General features: G+C 42.9%; 2 protein-coding genes across 4 annotated transcripts in view; one reads left to right on the top strand and one right to left on the bottom strand.

Moving 5' to 3' along the window:
* Window positions 1–1,460: 1,460 nt before the first annotated feature.
* prnpb (prion protein b) lies at window positions 1,461–9,714 on the top strand. The gene is made up of 4 exons (XM_060908595.1): window positions 1,461–1,501; window positions 1,947–2,156; window positions 4,431–4,433; window positions 8,898–9,714. The coding sequence occupies exons 1-4, from the start codon at window positions 1,461–1,463 to the stop codon at window positions 9,712–9,714; spliced, it is 1,071 nt and encodes a 356-aa protein (XP_060764578.1).
* Window positions 9,715–12,274: 2,560 nt separating this feature from the next.
* plpp5 (phospholipid phosphatase 5) overlaps window positions 12,275–17,893 on the bottom strand; it is a 33,697-nt gene continuing 28,078 nt past the window's right edge. For all 3 annotated transcript variants that reach the window (XM_060909284.1, XM_060909285.1, XM_060909286.1), the window contains exon 9: window positions 12,275–12,756. In XM_060909284.1, the coding sequence (XP_060765267.1) occupies window positions 12,560–12,756 (197 nt within the window). In that variant the 3' untranslated portion in view covers window positions 12,275–12,559. The remainder of the gene's footprint in view (window positions 12,757–17,893) is intronic.

The raw sequence follows: 17,893 nt of genomic DNA, 5'->3' as shown, positions 1-17,893 counted from the left end.
GGTGGCGCATGTCGTTGAACCAACCAAGGACGAAATAAAAACTCTACTCGAAAACAAAAAACCAAAAAACACACCAAAAAACACACAAAAAAGCAACAAAATATGGAATAAAAGTATTTGATGATAAGAACATATCTTTTTATATTTTTCAATAATAATAATTATTATTATTATAGTATTTTTCATGGGCGGCACGGTGGTGTAGTGGTTAGCGCTGTCGCCTCACAGCAAGAAGGTCCTGGGTTCGAGCCCCGGGGCCGGCGAGGGCCTTTCTGTGCGGAGTTTGCATGTTCTCCCCGTGTCCGCGTGGGTTTCCTCCGGGTGCTCCGGTTTCCCCCACAATCCAAAGACATGCAGGTTAGGTTAACTGGTGACTCTAAATTGACCGTAGGTGTGAATGTGAGTGTGAATGGTTGTCTGTGTCTATGTGTCAGCCCTGTGATGACCTGGCGACTTGTCCAGGGTGTACCCCGCCTTTCGCCCGTAGTCAGCTGGGATAGGCTCCAGTTTGCCTGCGACCCTGTAGAAGGATAAAGCGGCTACAGATAATGAGATAAATGAATGAGTATTTTTCATGCATTGCTCCTGTCATTTCGCCAGTTTGTTTACATTCTAAACGGAAATGATATTGTCTGACATTTTGTATAAAGTTTTCATCTCATCTCATCTCATTATCTCTAGCCGCTTTATCCTGTTCTACAGGGTCGCAGGCAAGCTGGAGCCTATCCCAGCTGACTACGGGCGAAAGGCGGGGTACACCCTGGACAAGTTGCCAGGTCATCACAGGGCTGACACATAGACACAGACAACCATTCACACTCACATTCACACCTACGGTCAATTTAGAGTCACCAGTTAACCTAACCTGCATGTCTTTGGACTGTGGGGGAAACAGTCGGAGGAAACCCACGCGGACACGGGGAGAACATGCAAACTCCACACAGAAAGGCCCTCGCCGGCCCCGGGGCTCGAACCCAGGACCTTCTTGCTGTGAGGTGACAGCGCTAACCACTACACCACCGTGCCGCCTGTATAAAATTTTTATCAAATTTGCAAAAAGTAAAAATAAAAATGCTCAGTTTCTCAAAATCCAGTGAATGTGAATAGAATAAAACAGTTATTCCACTCAATCTCGTCGTACATGGATTATAGCTGACTCGGAGCTATGTGCCTCATCAGCAGTCAGCTCATGTACGACTCGATTTATTTTTTATATATGTTAAATAAGTTTAATTTTTTTCAGTGACAAAGAGAAAACATTTGAAAAAAATTATTAGGCTATATATAATTAAATGAAACATGAATTTCCCATTTTTCATGTTAATAAATTCACAATGAGATGAATGGCTTTTCAACTATTTCTTCCACTTCTAGTTTCATTCCTGGATTTCTTTGTGTAATGTAAAGTTTGAAATAGAAAAATCACCTGACCTGGAGGAGAGGATTGTAGGTGTATCGGCATGGGTATGGAGGGTCACCACACATATGGTGTAGGGTTTTGGTAACTAAGAATAGATTTGAATTTACTTCTGTAGTAGCATTGCTATTTTTTATATATAACATTTTACTTTAGAAACCAAATGTAAATTTGGTGAGATTATAAGGTTAGCCATACTACTATATAATAATATATACTTCTCCTACAATTAACATCTGAGTCTTAACTTTCTGTCAAATGGCCTTTTCTTGGAAGGGTTAACCGATAAAGAACAAAAAGTGTTCAGACACAACTAAATGTCCTAATAGTGTCCTCCCCTTGATTACAGGATGGAGCAACTGTATGTCTTCACATTTCTCTGTTTGATTTTAATGCTATTGCTGCATGGCACCTCAGCAGCCAGGAAAGGAACAAGTAGTAAGAAGCCTCCCAACACTAAAACATCAACATCTTTATCTTCAAACAAGCCTCATCAGCGGAGCAAGTACCCTAGTAGATGAGGTGTTAGTCCAGGGGGATATCCTCATCAGAGCCCTGCAGGTGGAAGTTATCCATCTGGAGGGCAGTATCCAGGTCAAGGGCATTATAATCCTGGTTGGTATCCCAATCAGTACCCTGCAGGTGGTAGTTACCCCAACCAGTATCCTGGAAAATTCAACCCTGAAGGATATCCAGTGGGTGGTGTCTACCCAGTGAGAACAGCAGGACACACTTCCTGGTTCCCGAGTTGTTTGCAACAAGTCTTTTTTCTGCGAGTGTTGGCGTTAATTACTAATCTTTTTTATTTTTTCTACAAATAATTTTCCAGTATCCTCTTCATTTTTTATTGTACTTTCGCTTTCCTTTTTGTACTTTCCACTTTCGCTTTCTTTTTTCCATTTTTTTCTCTCTCTTTTTTTCGGAAGAACGCCATAACTGGAAGCTTTCTTTTTTTCTCCTCCTGTGTAAAGACCACAAGCGGAGGCCATCCACATTGGATCTGCTTGAATATCAACAGGTATGTAAATCCTTTCATCATGGCACACCTTCAGCCTGTTCAGTGTGCTGAGTGCAGGATATTTAGTCATTCTTCCTCCGTCGCTAGCGATAGCTTTACTTGTGATAAGTGCAGATTAGTTAGCTCTCTGACAGAGAAGATTATAGTGTTAGAAGCATGTATCCAGGCTTTAGAGAAGGCCAGTGAGAATGAGAACAGTGTAGTTTCTGTAGGGGAAAGTCTGGATGTCCTAGGTGGAGTTAGCAGTCTCCCAACTCTAGCATTAGAGCCCTTACAGCCCTTACAGCAGGGCGAATGGGTGACGACTTGGCGGCATAAGCATAGAGCCAAAGCTACCGCTGAGGCTCGCCCATGGGAGCACCACTCTTATCCGCATCACGTGTCAAACATGTTTGCCCTCCTTAGTGATGCACCCACTGAGAAACCTGAAAGAGCTCTGGTTATAGGGGACTCTATCATACGGCATGTGAAATTAGCTTAGCCTTTAGGGGCACCAGCAGCTTTAGTCAGATGTATACCGGGAGCCAGGGCGCCGGACATAGCAGGTAATCTTAGGTTCTTAGGTAAGCACAGGTTCTCAAAGATAGTTATCCATGCAGGAGCTAATGATATATGCCTTCATCAGTCTGAGGTTACTAAGAGTAACTTTGTAGAGGTGTTTAAATTAGCGAAGGCGATGTCCGATGCTGTAGTATGCTCTGGCCCCATCCCAATGCGGCTTGGTTACAGCAGGTTATGGTCACTGAACTGCTGGTTGTCCAGGTGGTGCTCTGAAAACAGTGTGGGCTTTATAGATAATTGGGCTAATTTTGAGGGCACTGCTGGCCTGTTAGGGCGGGACGGTATCCATCCCACTCAGAAAGGTGCTGCTCTCATTTCCTGCAGCATAGGTCATAGTCTCAGAACAGGCCTAGTTAATTTCTGACAATCCAGAGCCAAGGCCAGGGAGCAGACGAACAGGCTAAACCGACTGTCTGCTAGTTGCACAGAGTCGTCACTCAGGATCCACTACATCGAGACTGTGTCTGTTCCCCGAGCTAAACAAAAAAGTAGAAATATTCAGAAAGTTTGTTCCAGTAACCTAACACGGGCGATTGCTCTAAGACAACGAGGGAGGCTCAGCCTCCTCTAAAAATGACGAACATCGTGTAGGATGAATTGCGCTAGGCTTATGTTATAGCCGACCTTATAATATTGCTATTTCAGATCCAGAATCATAGAAATATATGTGCTCAACCCAACTACAGTGCGAAATTATTCCGTTATAACTTTCCCCAGTTCACCTAATGTGCGCGTGATTTTTTCCCCCCCGTGACAGCGCGATGCAGCCCAGCCTCAGTGGACTTCAATGGCATTTGGGAGTTATGCGCTTTTCAATATCAAAATGCAAGACGATTATTGGACAAATACTGCGAAAACGCCCGCCCACGGAGTCCCATGGACTCCCAGCCTCAGTGCACTTCAATGGCATTTGGGAGCTATGCACTTTTCAATATCAAAATGCAAGACGATTATTGGACAAATACTGCGAAAAGGCCCGCCCACGGAGTCCCATGGACTCCCAGCCTCAGTGGACTTCAATGGCATTTGGGAGCTATGCGCTTGTCAATATCAAAATGCAAGATGATTATTGGACAAATACTGCGAAAATGCCCACCCACGGACTCCCAGCCTCACAGTGGGAGGGACATGGCAAAGCTTTCCGCGAGGAGACTGGCGATTGGTGAAAGCAGCTGGATATTTTCTTTGATTGACAGCTCGTTTCAAATATAGACGGGCAGCAGTGAATTTCAGTTCAGTCCCATGCGGATTCGCAAGTGGTGTGGTGTAAGAGATCAGCTTACATTTCGATTTCATTCATTACATACGGTTTCTACCAGCTTTTTTAGTTTGTATATATTTTCATTGTAAATAAAGTGCAAATATAGTGTTGTCAAGTTTGCTATCTTAGTTCCAGAAATTTCGTTTATTTGAGTGACTGAACTTGAACTTGAGGGGGCTAGTCAGCTAGCAAGAAAGCTGCGCATGGATGCCAAGCATTGCTGATTTAATTTTGGCGAAGCCATTTGCCAGGCTTCCTTTCGAGGAAAAAATCAAAATTAAAGAGCAGGGTAGACCAACGCCTCAAATTGACTTGGTGAAAAAGGTAGGGAATAATACTCGTTCCTTTCAGCTCTCCTGGTACGAGAAAGTGAATTGGCTAACAGCAAGTGACCCACATCAACAACAGTAAATAGGCTACTTTAGTAATATGTCATGGATGGACCAAAAATATAGAATCTATTTAAAATGTTTATGCTGAGTATATTATATTGGAATATATATTTCTCTGGATATGAATTAAACACAGCTACAATTTGGAAAACATTTTTAAACAAAAACACAGCCGAGAACATTTCACACTACAGACCTGGATTAAAAGTGAAGGGTTATCAAAATTGTCAATAAAACATTTCTCAGTCAAAATAAGTAAAATATAGGGAAAGTGTCATTGAATGAAATGTGTGGCACCCAGCTCTATGTTTGGCTCCCCAAGGTCAGTGCTTGTGCCTATTCCAGAACACTCTGCTGTTACTGCTGAGGTTCCTGACAAAGAGCTGCTTTCAATAATGATCAATTTTTAAACAACATGCCACAATTTTAAAATATAAAATGTTAAAATATACTCCTCCCCCCCAACACCACCATCATGTATATTGGACAGTAGGCTAATGGGCCAAAAGAACTTGTTATTTCACAGTTTGTGACCCTGCCAACAATCAGCCAGATCAGAGGCAAGAGTATGGGCAAAATTGATGTGTTTTTTCTTTTAAAATCTGGAAATATCGTAACCGACCAGCCTCCCCTGTTTGAAAGACTACCAGCCACCACTGTAACCTAATCAATATAAAATTAGATCATACTGACTATACAGCTGCTGCCAGCACCTTTGATCTAAAGATGGGGCTATTAAATATTAGATCTCTTACATCTAAAGCGCTAATGGTTAATGAACTCATTACTGATCAGGAGTTTAATGTACTTTGTTTAACTGAAACATGGATTAAGCCAAATGAATATATAGCATTAAATGAAGCGAGTCCTCCTGGATACAGTTATATACACCAGCCTCGTCAAACTGGCAGAGGAGGCGGCGTCGCGGTTATTTATAATGATTATCTAGGTGTAACACACAAACCTGGTTCTAAATTTAATACATTTGAAGTTCTTCATACTCATATAATGTATGTAGCCTCAAAAAATAGGTCTACCCAGTTAATTCCGTTATTTATTATTTACAGGCCCCTGGGGCCATATTCTGAGTTTCTTTCTGAATTTGCAGATTTTATCTCAGATCTGGTTATTTCCTTAGACAAAGCTTTAGTTGTCGGAGATTTTAATATTCACTTCGATAACCCAGAAGACCCTTTGAAAACAGCATTTGTGTCCATTTTAGATTCAGTAGGGGTTAATCAGAATGTCATAGGACCGACCCATAATGGTGGTCACACCCTCGATCTAATACTAACATTCGGGTTAAACGTAGAAAATATAGCCACACTTCCACAGTCTGAAGTTATCTCAGATCATTGTCTCATCTCATTCAAAATATGTCTTGAGTAATAATATATGCACCTCACCATGCTACTGTATTAAATGTACATTCACGTCAACTACTGCACAGAGCTTTATAAATGATCTCCCAGAGTTATCAACTTTGATTGGGTCACTGTCAGCCCCTGCAGAACTTGATCAGGCAACTGAATGCTTAGAGTCAACGTTCCGCTAGACTTTAGATAATGTAGCTCCTCTTAAAAGGAAAATGGTCAGAGACAAAAAATTAGCACCCTGGTATAATGATGACACTCACACATTAAAACAGACCACTCGAAAATTGGAACGTAAATAGCGTCAAACAAAATTGGTAGCGTTCAAATTAGTGTGGAAGGAGAGCTTCCACACAATGTAAGCTTTCAGACAATGTAAGTGACCCTGTAGTTAACAATATAACTGTATCAGATCAGCAATTAGAATGTTTTACTCCCCTTAGAGAAACTGAATTACTTTCATTAATCTCCACATCAAAATCCTCAACTTGTGTACTAGATCCCTTACCTACATGTCTATTCAAACGGATAATACCTGAAGTAATTGAACCGCTTCTAAAAATAATAAATTCTTCTCTTAGGATTGGCTATGTACCCAAATCCTTTAAATGAGCAGTTATCAAACCCCTGGTTAAAAAACCTGACCTTGATCCCTGTCAGATGTCCAATTATCGGTCAATATCAAACCTCCCCTTTATCTCCAAGATCCTTGAAAAATCTGTGGCACAGCAGTTATGCTTACCTTTACATAGGAATAACATCCATGAAATGTATCAGTCAGGATTTAGACCTCATCATAGCACAGAGACAGCACTGGTTAAAGTAGTAAATGACCTACTGTTGGCGTCTGATCAGGGCTGTGTCTCGCTGCTTGTGTTGCTTGACCTTAGTGCAGCATTTGATACCACTGATCATTCCATTCTTCTGGATAGACTAGAAAATGTTGTGGGAGTTAAGGGAACAGCCCTCTCCTGGCTCAGGTCTTATTTAACTGATCGCTATCAGTATGTTGATGTAAATGGTGATTTTTCTAGACATCCTGAGGTAAAGTTTGGTGTTCCACAAGGTTCTGTCTTGGGTCCACTGCTTTTTTCTTTATATATGCTACCTCTGGGTGATATTATTCGTAAACATTGTATTAGTTTCCACTGTTATGCTGATGACACACAGTTGTATGTTTCTGCAAAACCTGATGAGAGACACCAGCTTAAAAGAATTGAGGAAGGACATTAGACACTGGATGCTTATTAACTTCCTTCTGCTTAACTCTGACTAAACTGAAGTATTTGTACTCGGACCACACGCAGCTAGAAGTAAGTTTTCTGATTACACAGTAACTCTGGATGGCCTTTCTGTTTCTTCACATGCAGCAGTAAAAGACGTCAGAGTGATTATTGACCCCAGTCTTTCATTCGAAACTCACACTGATAACATCACCCGGATAGCTTTCTTTCATCTCAGAAATATTGCTAAGATAAGAAATTTAATGTCACTACATGACACGGAAAAACTAGTTCATGTTTTCATTACCTCCAGGTTGGATTATTGTAATGCCTTACTGTCTGGATGTTCCAATAAGTGCATAAACAAGCTCCAGTTAGTTCAAAATGCAGCAGCAAGAGTCCTTACTAGAACTAGAAAATATGACCACATCACCCCTGTCTTATCCACACTGCATTGGCTCCCAATCAAATTTCATATTGATTATAAAGTACTACTATTGATCTTTAAAGCACTGAATGGTCTCACACCACAGTACCTGAGTGAATTTCTGCTCCTCTATGACCCGCCATGCCTACTTAGATCAAAAGGTGCAGGCTATCTGCTGGTACCTCGTATAGTGAAGGCAACATCAGGGGGCAGAGCCTTTTCTTACAAAGCCCCACAGTTATGGAACAGCCTTCCAAGTCATGTTCAGGAATCAGACAAAGTCTCAGCGTTTAAGTCTCGGCTGAAAACATATCTGTTTAGTCAAGCCTTGTGTTAATGGTGTTTATGAGGTAAAGGTGTAGATCTGGAGGGTCGTCAGACAGAGTGTTTTTGTAAACTGGGATGTATGGATGCTGTCAGTCCCCCACTCGCTTGCTCACTCGAGTTTGTTGATGGTGTCGTGGCTGCTGCTTTATGTCCCGGGGCTCCCTCATGCCCGTGTTACCTTCTGGCTCTCCCCTTTTAGTTATGCTGTCATAGTTAGTTGCCGGAGTCCCTGCTTGCACTCAGTGCAATATGAATACTGCTCCTACTTATTCAGGTGACATTGGGCATACCTAACAACCTGTGTTTTCTCTCTCCCCCCCCCCCCCCAAATCTGTCCCTCTGAGTTACATGTCGGTCCTGGGATTGAGATGCTGAACCTCTTCTGCTCCTCAGACCTGCCTGATCCATCCTGGTGCCCTGTGTCTGGTTGGAGTCTCATCGCATCGCTCCTGTGGAGGACGGCCCCATGAGGACAGTTGAAAGTCACACTTGGAGGACGCTCTGGACTCTTACAGTAATGCTTTTATGGCTGAGGACTACAGCTGACTTGCTAATTTTAGGAGTACAGTTGTCATGAACAGTTTTGCACTCAAGTTTCCATCAATGAAGAATTTATAACATCAACGAAACTGATTTCATGTTAAAACTGTTAATGTTATAGTCATGTCTGTTGTCGCCCAAATGAGGATGGGCTCCCTTTTGAGTCTGGTTCCTCTCGAGGTTTCTTCCTCATGTCGTCTGAGGGAGTTTTTCCTTACCACCGTTGCCACAGGCTTGCTCATTGGGGATAGATTAGGGATAAAATTAGCTAGTGTTTTAAGTTGTTCAAATTCTGTAAAGCTGCTTTGCGACAATGTTTATTGTTAAAAGTGCTATACAAATAAACTTGAAACTTGAGACAGCCAGGAGGATTCCCAGGGGGCTATCCATCCACAGGAGGATCATATCCTAACTGGAATCCTCACAACAAAATCCTTAGTCCTCGCTATGGAGGTGGATTTGGGGGTCCAGGGTATGGAATCGATGGCTCCTTTTTTTCAAAATTGGTTCATAAAACGGGCTATGAACCAACTCTGGAGTCCAAAGGCTTTGCCAAAAAGGCAGTGCTGGCAGCCGGACTCGGGACAATGACAGGGATGGCTGTAGGGTGTGGCCTGGGTCAATTTCCGCAGCCACACTTTCACTTCAGAAGTCGCCAAGAGGAGTATTACTACAACTATTACATGCACTGCCACTATGGCATGAAATCTAACGATGCAAATGACCATAGACGTGACTACACATTTAAGCCACCGCCTCAGGCCCAGACTTATGAAACGTACATGGATGAATGCATGAACAGAACTGACCTCTTGCAAAAACATGATGCAAAGGTTAGTAGCCTCCAGGGGAATTACCCCATAACTGTTTCCAATGGCAGTTCTGGGAGAGTTGGCAATGCTGAGAATTGCACATCCAAGGTTCCAGTACCTGTTGAGCTCCAAGATAGTGATAACGATACAGTGAGCATCACAGGAATTGGTTACCCTGCACTCATAGAGCAAATGAAGACTCAGAAACGTGTTGAGCTCTACATATTGTACTTGGGGAGCTTCCTGCAGAAGCAGATACAACAACCTCCTGGCAATCACAGTGACCCAAATGGACATTCTGGATTTTTTGTACTGCTCATGACTGCTGTCATAGCTCTCAGCAGCGCCATCTTGCTGGAGTGACAGCAAGGATAAAACCCTACTGTGTGTCAGACTTGGAGACTTTTGGACTCATCATAAATTCTCTGGTATAAAACTTTTCATATTACAATCACTGCCTGACATATCATAAGCCACAATATTATTGTGATATTTTATGAAACAATGCTGAATGTTTTACCTGTTATTTAATATGCACCAAAAAGTAAGCATGTAATGATATTGCGCGATGATCAAATCACAATCACAATACAAATTTATGATGATTCAAATCGATGAAATAAAAATAAACTTTACGTAATCTCTGTATTTCTGAGCTGTAAATGCGTTGTTTATACAGCAGAAGGTACAATAATCCACAATAGCAGGAATACACGTGACTTCACTGTAGGCCCTACACAGCAATGTAACACAGCTCTAATGCTGTGAAAACACACAAAAAAACAAACCTAAAATGGGGAAGAACTGTTGTATGATTGTACAAATAGGTTTAACAAGAAATCGAGCTCTCTTTTTACAGCTTGCTAAAAGCAAAAGAAAAGAGAAACATGGAGAAAGGACAAATGTTCAAAAATGTTTATTAAGAAAAGACCTAGTTATTAACTTCTCATTTTTAATGAAAAGGAATATTTTCGTTAATAGACTTATATTTGACTCCAACTTTTACAAAATGTGCATAATTTTTGTTTATTAAGAAAAATATCCTTTATTTTAACAAAAGGGTAATTTGTAACACAGTATTTCTATTTTTCTCTATTAGGCACTGTTTCTGAGGTGTTGATTTCTTGTACAGTTTTTATTTTACGTAGGTTTTTTTTCAGCTTGTATTGTTGTATTTTAACTTCTATATTGTAATGGAACAATTTCTGGCACAAGAATTTCTTTCAGGATTAATAAAGTTTTATCTTATCTCTTATCTTCTTGAAGTTGAGAAAGAACAGGAAAACGTGTTGCTTTTTTTTTGGTAAAATTTTCATTTAATTAAAAAAAAAAAAGTATCGTGGGAAAATTGAATCGTGAAACCAGTATTGTGAATCGTTACATGCCAAGCAAAAAGACACATAGGCAACCATTTACGTAATTCATGACTTAGCCCATCATATATGATCATTAGCATACAACTACTTGCTAGCTTCTCAGCAACTCAACTTATCAAAGAATGAGTTGACCGTTATGGCTATCTATTTATCTTGTGCGATACTTAACGGTAACCAACATTTAATGGATAATTATTGTATAAGGAAATTGTCAGGAATTATGGTTTTGTGCTGAAAATACTCTGTATATGCTGTATTATTAATGAACAATTATTTGCCGATGGTGAAGTGAATATCCGTGAATAATAGAGACGAAGTCGAGGTTATTATTCACTGAGCCTGAGGTGAATAATTGTTTTGGTATAAATACACAAGTGATTTATTTAAAAAAAAATAATCATTTTTCAATCTTCAAAAGCAGCATGCAAATGTAATAAAGGCACGACGCAGACTTGTCACTTATCTATGCCGATTCACATAAAATAAAACCCCAAATCCATATTTAAACGGCATGGCTCCATAGTAGAGTCCAGGTGCTAAACTGGCCTGCCTGCAGTCCAGACCTGCCTCCTATTTAAAATGTTTGGTGCATTATGAAGCGCAAAATACGACAAAAGGAGACCCCTAACTGTTGAGCAACTGAAACTGTATATCAGACAAGAATGGGACAACATTTCTCTTTCAAAACAACAACAATTGGTCTACTCAGTTCCTAAACGTTTACAGTGTTGGTCAAAGTACAGGTGATGCAACACAGTGGTAAACAAGCCCCTGTCCCAACTTTTTGAAACATGTTGCTGACATCAAATTCAAAATGAGCGTGTATTTTTCAAACCACAATACAATTTCTCAGTTTCAACATTTGATATGTTGTCTTTGGGCTATTTTCAGTGAAATATAGGGCTTCCATGATTTGCAAACTATCGCATTCTGGTCTTTATTTACAGTTTGCACAGAGGCCCAACTTTTTTGGAATTGGGGTTGTACTTTGTTTTGAAATCGATAAAATAAATCCAAATCCCACCTTACCTTTGAATAGTTTTAGACCAAACTTCATAACGTCTTCAGTGCTTTTAGGAACAGCATTTTCTTTCATCATTTGTAATTCTTCCTCACTTATGATGACAAAGTGATTGGCCGCTGTTTTGCCGAGTTGCTTGAGGCGATTACTGAGAAACCGTCCGAATTTCTCGACCAATCAGCACGCACGATTTTTTATAAATCACCTCCGTATTTATACGAAGAATTATTAATCCTGTATTATTATTAAATTTTAGTTTATTAACTGTGTGGATTTTTATAATTTCTAAATAAACTAAAGATATACAACACACATTTTTGCAACACTGAGTTTTTAATTTATCAAAACAGTATGTTCACGGAGTACTTCCTATTTTTTTCCCTACTCTATAGAGCTTAAAGGTCCAAAATCACTGACTTGGGAGAAGTATGAAAGATGCTATTTTCAAATCCAAATGTCCAAAACCTTTTATTTTTCTAGAAATAAATGACTGTTAGAAATGTCAAATCTAACCAGGAGGCCACAGTTCAAACTTTCCAAATGTTTTATTGATGGACCCCGTTATAAATACAGTGAGTGAAGGACATGTTCAAACAGATATTTGAAACCTGATACAGAAACCCCGGACTGTTCCTGGTCCAATACAAATTCAAATATCTACAATACACAAAGTATGTCTTTCTTACACAGAAATAGAAACAGAAACAGGGACTTGCACTCACACATGCACACACACACACTCACTCACAGACGCAGCATTTTCTTAAGGGCTGTGAATGAGAACATGTCCATCATACAGTTCAGGATGAGTTTAATTTCTACTGAAATCCCTATATAGAATTGAGGAATCCTGCAGTGGCTTGTCTGCATTCCCTTGTACTGAGGGTATTGTGTGCGTGTCTCTGAACCTCATGGGTTTATGGGAATCGGACTCGGTGAGCGATGGATAATGCTGTCGGTAACACAGGTACGAGAAGGTGAAACCCAGCAGTGATCCCACCAACACATCTGGACGAACAAGCAACAGAGAGACAGGAGACAAGGACAGTGTCAAAAAAAAAAAAAAGAAACTAATATTATTAAAAAAAAAAAAAAAACAGTTGTGAAATACTTACTTTACAGAACTGGCATTCTGATTAAAGCAACCTGAGGTTTAATTAAGTATTAGGGTAGAACTGGCACAAGCAACTAATGCAGAGATGCCAACACTGACAAATGAAAAAGAGTAGCATCTCCAAGCGCAGTGAAATTTCAGGGAAGCAAATTTGGAGATGCAATCCAGGCCATTTTGAGGAAAATAAACGCAGGGTTTACTGTACAGTATAGGTTCAATTATCCAAACTCTCTGGGGGAAAAGTTTGGTGAACTAAGGGCGTATTCACACCTACGTTGTTTGGTCCGGACCAAACGAACCAAATTTCCCTTGGTCCGGACCTTTTGGGTTGGTCTGAATAGAAACCACCGAACTCTGGTCCGGACCAAACAAGCGGACCGAGACCGAGCTGCAAGGTCGGACTCAGTCCGGACCAAAGGAACTCTGGTGCGGACCTTTTGGAGGTGTGAAAGCAGACCGGACCTAATCTGACAGTTTTGCTTTTTTGTACCTCGGGAGCTTCCGTCGTTTGTCGAGCATTATGGGAAACAGAGTCTTGACACTCCACCGCAAAGTGCAAACACTGTTTCGGTTGTCAAGGGAACCTTACAACAGTCGTTCAGTCATTCAGACCAGTGGTAGGCTAGACTACAGAGTACAAAAAATGAGTAGGGGGCAAACGTGGGCCGAGGAAGAAACGCGTACCCTTGTGGATATCTGGGCAGATGTCCACATGTCTGAGCTTTTGGAGAGAACACACAAAAATGCCGACATGTTTGCTGTATTCAGTGAGAAAATGAAGGAGAAGGGGTTCACGCGCTCCCCAGAACAATGTCGGCTAAAAGTGAAGAAACTCCGTCAGACCTACATTAAAATCAGGGACATTCTTTCAAAAAGTGGCGGTACTAGCGACGCAAAAAAGAAATTCATCTATTACGATGGATAAGGCGAATATCCCGACACATACCTCCTCCGTCTTGCGTGAAGAGCCAGAACTGTCACAACATGATGTGCGCTCATCAGCGCTATCCTCCGTAGCCGCCTTGCCCTTTGAAGTCGTCGTTGATAAATTACTTGTACAACAGCATAGTAATCGCACAATTGTGAAAACAGTAAAAACTGGAAAAAACATATAGCTTTGATGACATTAAAAAGAATAACAGCACGGAAAGCCTCCATGACTACTTTTGAACTTAACGCTTTGTGCGCGTGTCGTCTCTGACCAATAGCTGAACGACCTCAGGGTGCGTGGCTTTGTTGGCAGATTTTGGTCCGCTTACTAAAATGTACAGCGTGAAAGCGAACCGCACCAAAATGAAAAAAAAAACAAAAACATTTGGTTCGGACCAAAGCAAGTGAACTATCGAACTATCCTGGTCTGAATACACCCTAAGAGGATATTCAGAGAACTGAGCTTGTACTGTAACACAGTGTTTCAGCAGTTTCAATATGATCAACAACAAAATCCAGAGTAAAAGACGACAGATTTACGGACAGGTCTTTCAGTAACAACAAAATTAATACTGAACCGCACCAGTCTATGTCTTGGACACTCGGGTGAAGAGAGGGGCTGAGTTGTCAACTGATCACCACCTGGTGGTGAGTTGGATCCGCTGGCGGAGGAGGAAGCTGGACAGACCTGGCAGGCCCAAACGTATGGTGAGGGTCTGCTGGGAACGTCTGGCCGAGCACTCTGTTGGGGAGGTCTTTAACTCCCACCTCCGGGAGAGCTTTTCCCAGCTTCCGAGGGAGGCGGGGGACATTGAGTCTGAGTGGACCATGTTCTCTACCTCCATTGTGGATGCAGCTGTTCGGAGCTGTGGCCGCAAGGTCTCCGGTGCCTGTCGTGGCGGCAATCCCCGAACCCGGTGGTGGACACCGGAAGTAAGGGATGCCGTCAAGCTGAAAAAGGAGTCCTATCGGGCCATGTTGACCTCCGGGACTCCTGAGGCAGCCGACGGGTATCGGCAGGCCAGGCGCGCTGCAGCTCGGGCAGTTGCGGAGGCAAAAACTCGGAACTGGGAGGAGTTCGGGGAGGCCATGGAGAAGGACTATCGGTCGGCTTCGAAGAAATTCTGGCAGACCGTCCGGCGCCTCAGGAGGGGGAAGCAGTACTCTGCCTACACTGTTTACAGTGCGGGTGGGGAGCTGTTGACCTCGACTGGGGACATTGTCGGGCGGTGGAAGGAATACTTTGAGGATCTCCTCAATCCCACCGTCATGTCTTCCACTGAGGAGACTGAGGCTGATGACTCAGAGGTGGACTCGTCCATTACCCAAGCCGAAGTCACTGAGGTAGTTTGCAAGCTCCTCGGTGGCAAGGCACCGGGGGTGGATGAGATCCGCCCTGAGTATCTCAAGTCTCTGGATGTTGTGGGGCTGTCTTGGTTGACACGCCTCTGCAACATCGCGTGGCGGTCGGGGACAGTGCCTCTGGAGTGGCAGACTGGGGTGGTGGTCCCTCTTTTTAAGAAAGGGGACCGGAGAGTGTGCTCCAATTACAGGGGAATCACACTTCTCAGCCTCCCAGGGAAAGTTTACTCCAGGGTACTGGAGAGGAGAATTCGACCAATAGTCGAACCTCAGATCCAGGAGGAACAATGCGGTTTTCGTCCTGGTCGCGGAACACTGGACCAGCTCTATACCCTTCATAGGGTGCTCGAGGGTTCATGGGAGTTTGCCCAACCAGTCCACATGTGCTTTGTGGATCTGGAGAAGGCATTCGACCGTGTCCCCCGTGGTATTCTGTGGGGGGTGCTTCGGGAGTATGGGGTTCGGGGCTCTTTGCTAAGGGCTGTCCGGTCCCTGTATGAACAGAGCAGGAGTCTGGTTCGCATTGCCGGCAGTAAGTCAGACCTGTTCCCAGTGCATGTTGGACTCCGTCAGGGCTGCCCGTTGTCACCGGTTCTGTTCATAATTTTTATGGACAGAATTTCTAGGCGCAGCCAGGGGCCGGAAGGAATCCTGTTTGGGAACCACAGGATTTCATCTCTGCTTTTTGCGGATGATGTTGTCCTGTTGGCTTCTTCAAACCAGGACCTTCAGCATGCACTGGGGCGGTTTGCAGTCGAGTGTGAAGCGGCTGGGATGAGAATCAGCACCTCCAAGTCCGAGGCCATGGTTCTCGACCGGAAAAGGGTGGCTTGCCCTCTCCAGGTTGGTGGAGAAGTCCTGCCTCAAGTGGAGGAGTTTAAGTATCTCGGGATCTTGTTCACGAGTGAGGGAAGGATGGAGCGTGAGATCGACAGGCGGATCGGTGCAGCCTCCGCAGTGATGCGGTCGCTTTACCGGTCCGTCGTGGTGAAGAAGGAGCTGAGCCAAAAGGCGAAGCTCTCAATTTACCAGTCGATCTACGTTCCGACTCTCACCTATGGTCATGAGCTTTGGGTAATGACAGAAAGAACAAGATCGCGGATACAAGCGGCTGAAATGAGTTTCCTTCGCAGGGTGGCTGGGCGCTCCCTTAGAGATAGGGTGAGAAGCACAGTCACTCGGGAGGAGCTCAGAGTAGAGCCGCTGCTCCTCCACATCGAGAGGAACCAGCTGAGGTGGCTCGGGCATCTTTTTCGGATGCCTCCTGGACGCCTCCCTGGGGAGGTGTTCCAGGCATGTCCCCCCGGGAGGAGGCCCCGGGGAAGACCCAGGACACGCTGGAGGGACTATGTCTCTCGGCTGGCCTGGGAACGCCTCGGTGTTCTTCCCGAGGAGCTGGCCGAGGTGTCTGGGGAAAGGGAAGTTTGGGCTTCCATGCTTAGACTGCTGCCTCCGCGACCCGGTCCTGGATAAGCGGAAGAAGACGAGACGCACCAGTCTAATACTGGACTTAATAAAGTCAATACTGAAAGATGGCTATCCAAACAACATTTAATTAAACTGAGCATGCTGAAATTACCTAGATAATTTGTTGTATGTAGCTGAATTTACTTTCTCCAGTGTACTTTTGTTGTATGACTGTCTTCACTTCACAAATCCAAAGTTTCAGTTCTGGAACGCGACCGATGAAGACAGTTTGCTTCCAGGAAGACGACTACGCATCACTACGGCGCATTTCTGAGCACTGCATTTAAAGGTAGACTGCCTTTCAGATTTTTCAAGCTTCGGTCATAAAAATTATTTTCCCCGACACGTAATTATTTTTGTTTAGTGGACTGAAAGCTACCGAATTCAAATCAGATTTCAAATTTTATTCCTTTTTTTTTTAAAAATAGAACAATGAATGAATTTCGAGCCATGTGGCCCTAAATTCTCCACTATTTTTTCCTGCTTCACCATGACCCAATTCAAGATACTACGTCATGCATCACGTGGTGGGCTTTCCCTGTTCGCGCAAGGCATTGTGGGATACAAATTTGAAATAGGAGAGAAAAATGGAGGATGTGAGTGTGCGAATGAAACGTGAAAGACCGACTACAGTAACGGAAAGTGAAAAGAAAAGATGTTATGTTAAGAAAGGAAACACAGAACTAATAAATAAATAAATAAATATCGGCGCTCAGCGAGCACCTCGGTGTGATCAGCTGTTCGTTTAGCGACAGAATGATGGAACTGTCAGAACACGCTCAAAGGTGCTTCCTCTGTCTGCTCGACTGCGCGAAGTGAGCGATTTCATGCACATTATTTGCTTTAATCCCCTCAAATTAAATAACTTCCCAGCCACAGAATGGCCTGATTTTTTGTGAGATATTATAGAAGTAAACATATATCCCAATGACCAAATTTCAGAGGGAACTAAATTTCACCGATTTTGTGAAATCGAAAGACCGTCTAGCTTTAACACATGCTATGATTGGTCGAGAGCATGAATCAGGTCACCTCTCAGCCAATCACAGCACAGCTAATAAAAGAATATGGAAATTCCCGGAATTATCTGAATCAGCGTAAGCAACGACACGTGGAACCAGCCTGAACGCCGAAAATATGTTGATCGGATCGATACATGGGCAAAACCAGTTGAAAAATCTATTATTTTCAGGTCTACACATAGTATCGTAATTGTGCTTCAAATTCATAGCTGCCACGCCCAAATTCTGTACGTTGGCATCTCTGCTAATG

This window comes from Neoarius graeffei, chromosome 25 (assembly GCF_027579695.1).
Source record: "Neoarius graeffei isolate fNeoGra1 chromosome 25, fNeoGra1.pri, whole genome shotgun sequence".
Lineage (NCBI taxonomy): Eukaryota > Metazoa > Chordata > Actinopteri > Siluriformes > Ariidae > Neoarius > Neoarius graeffei.
The sequence above is the reverse complement of the archived record's forward strand: the minus strand, read 5'-3'. Positions and strand labels throughout refer to the sequence as shown.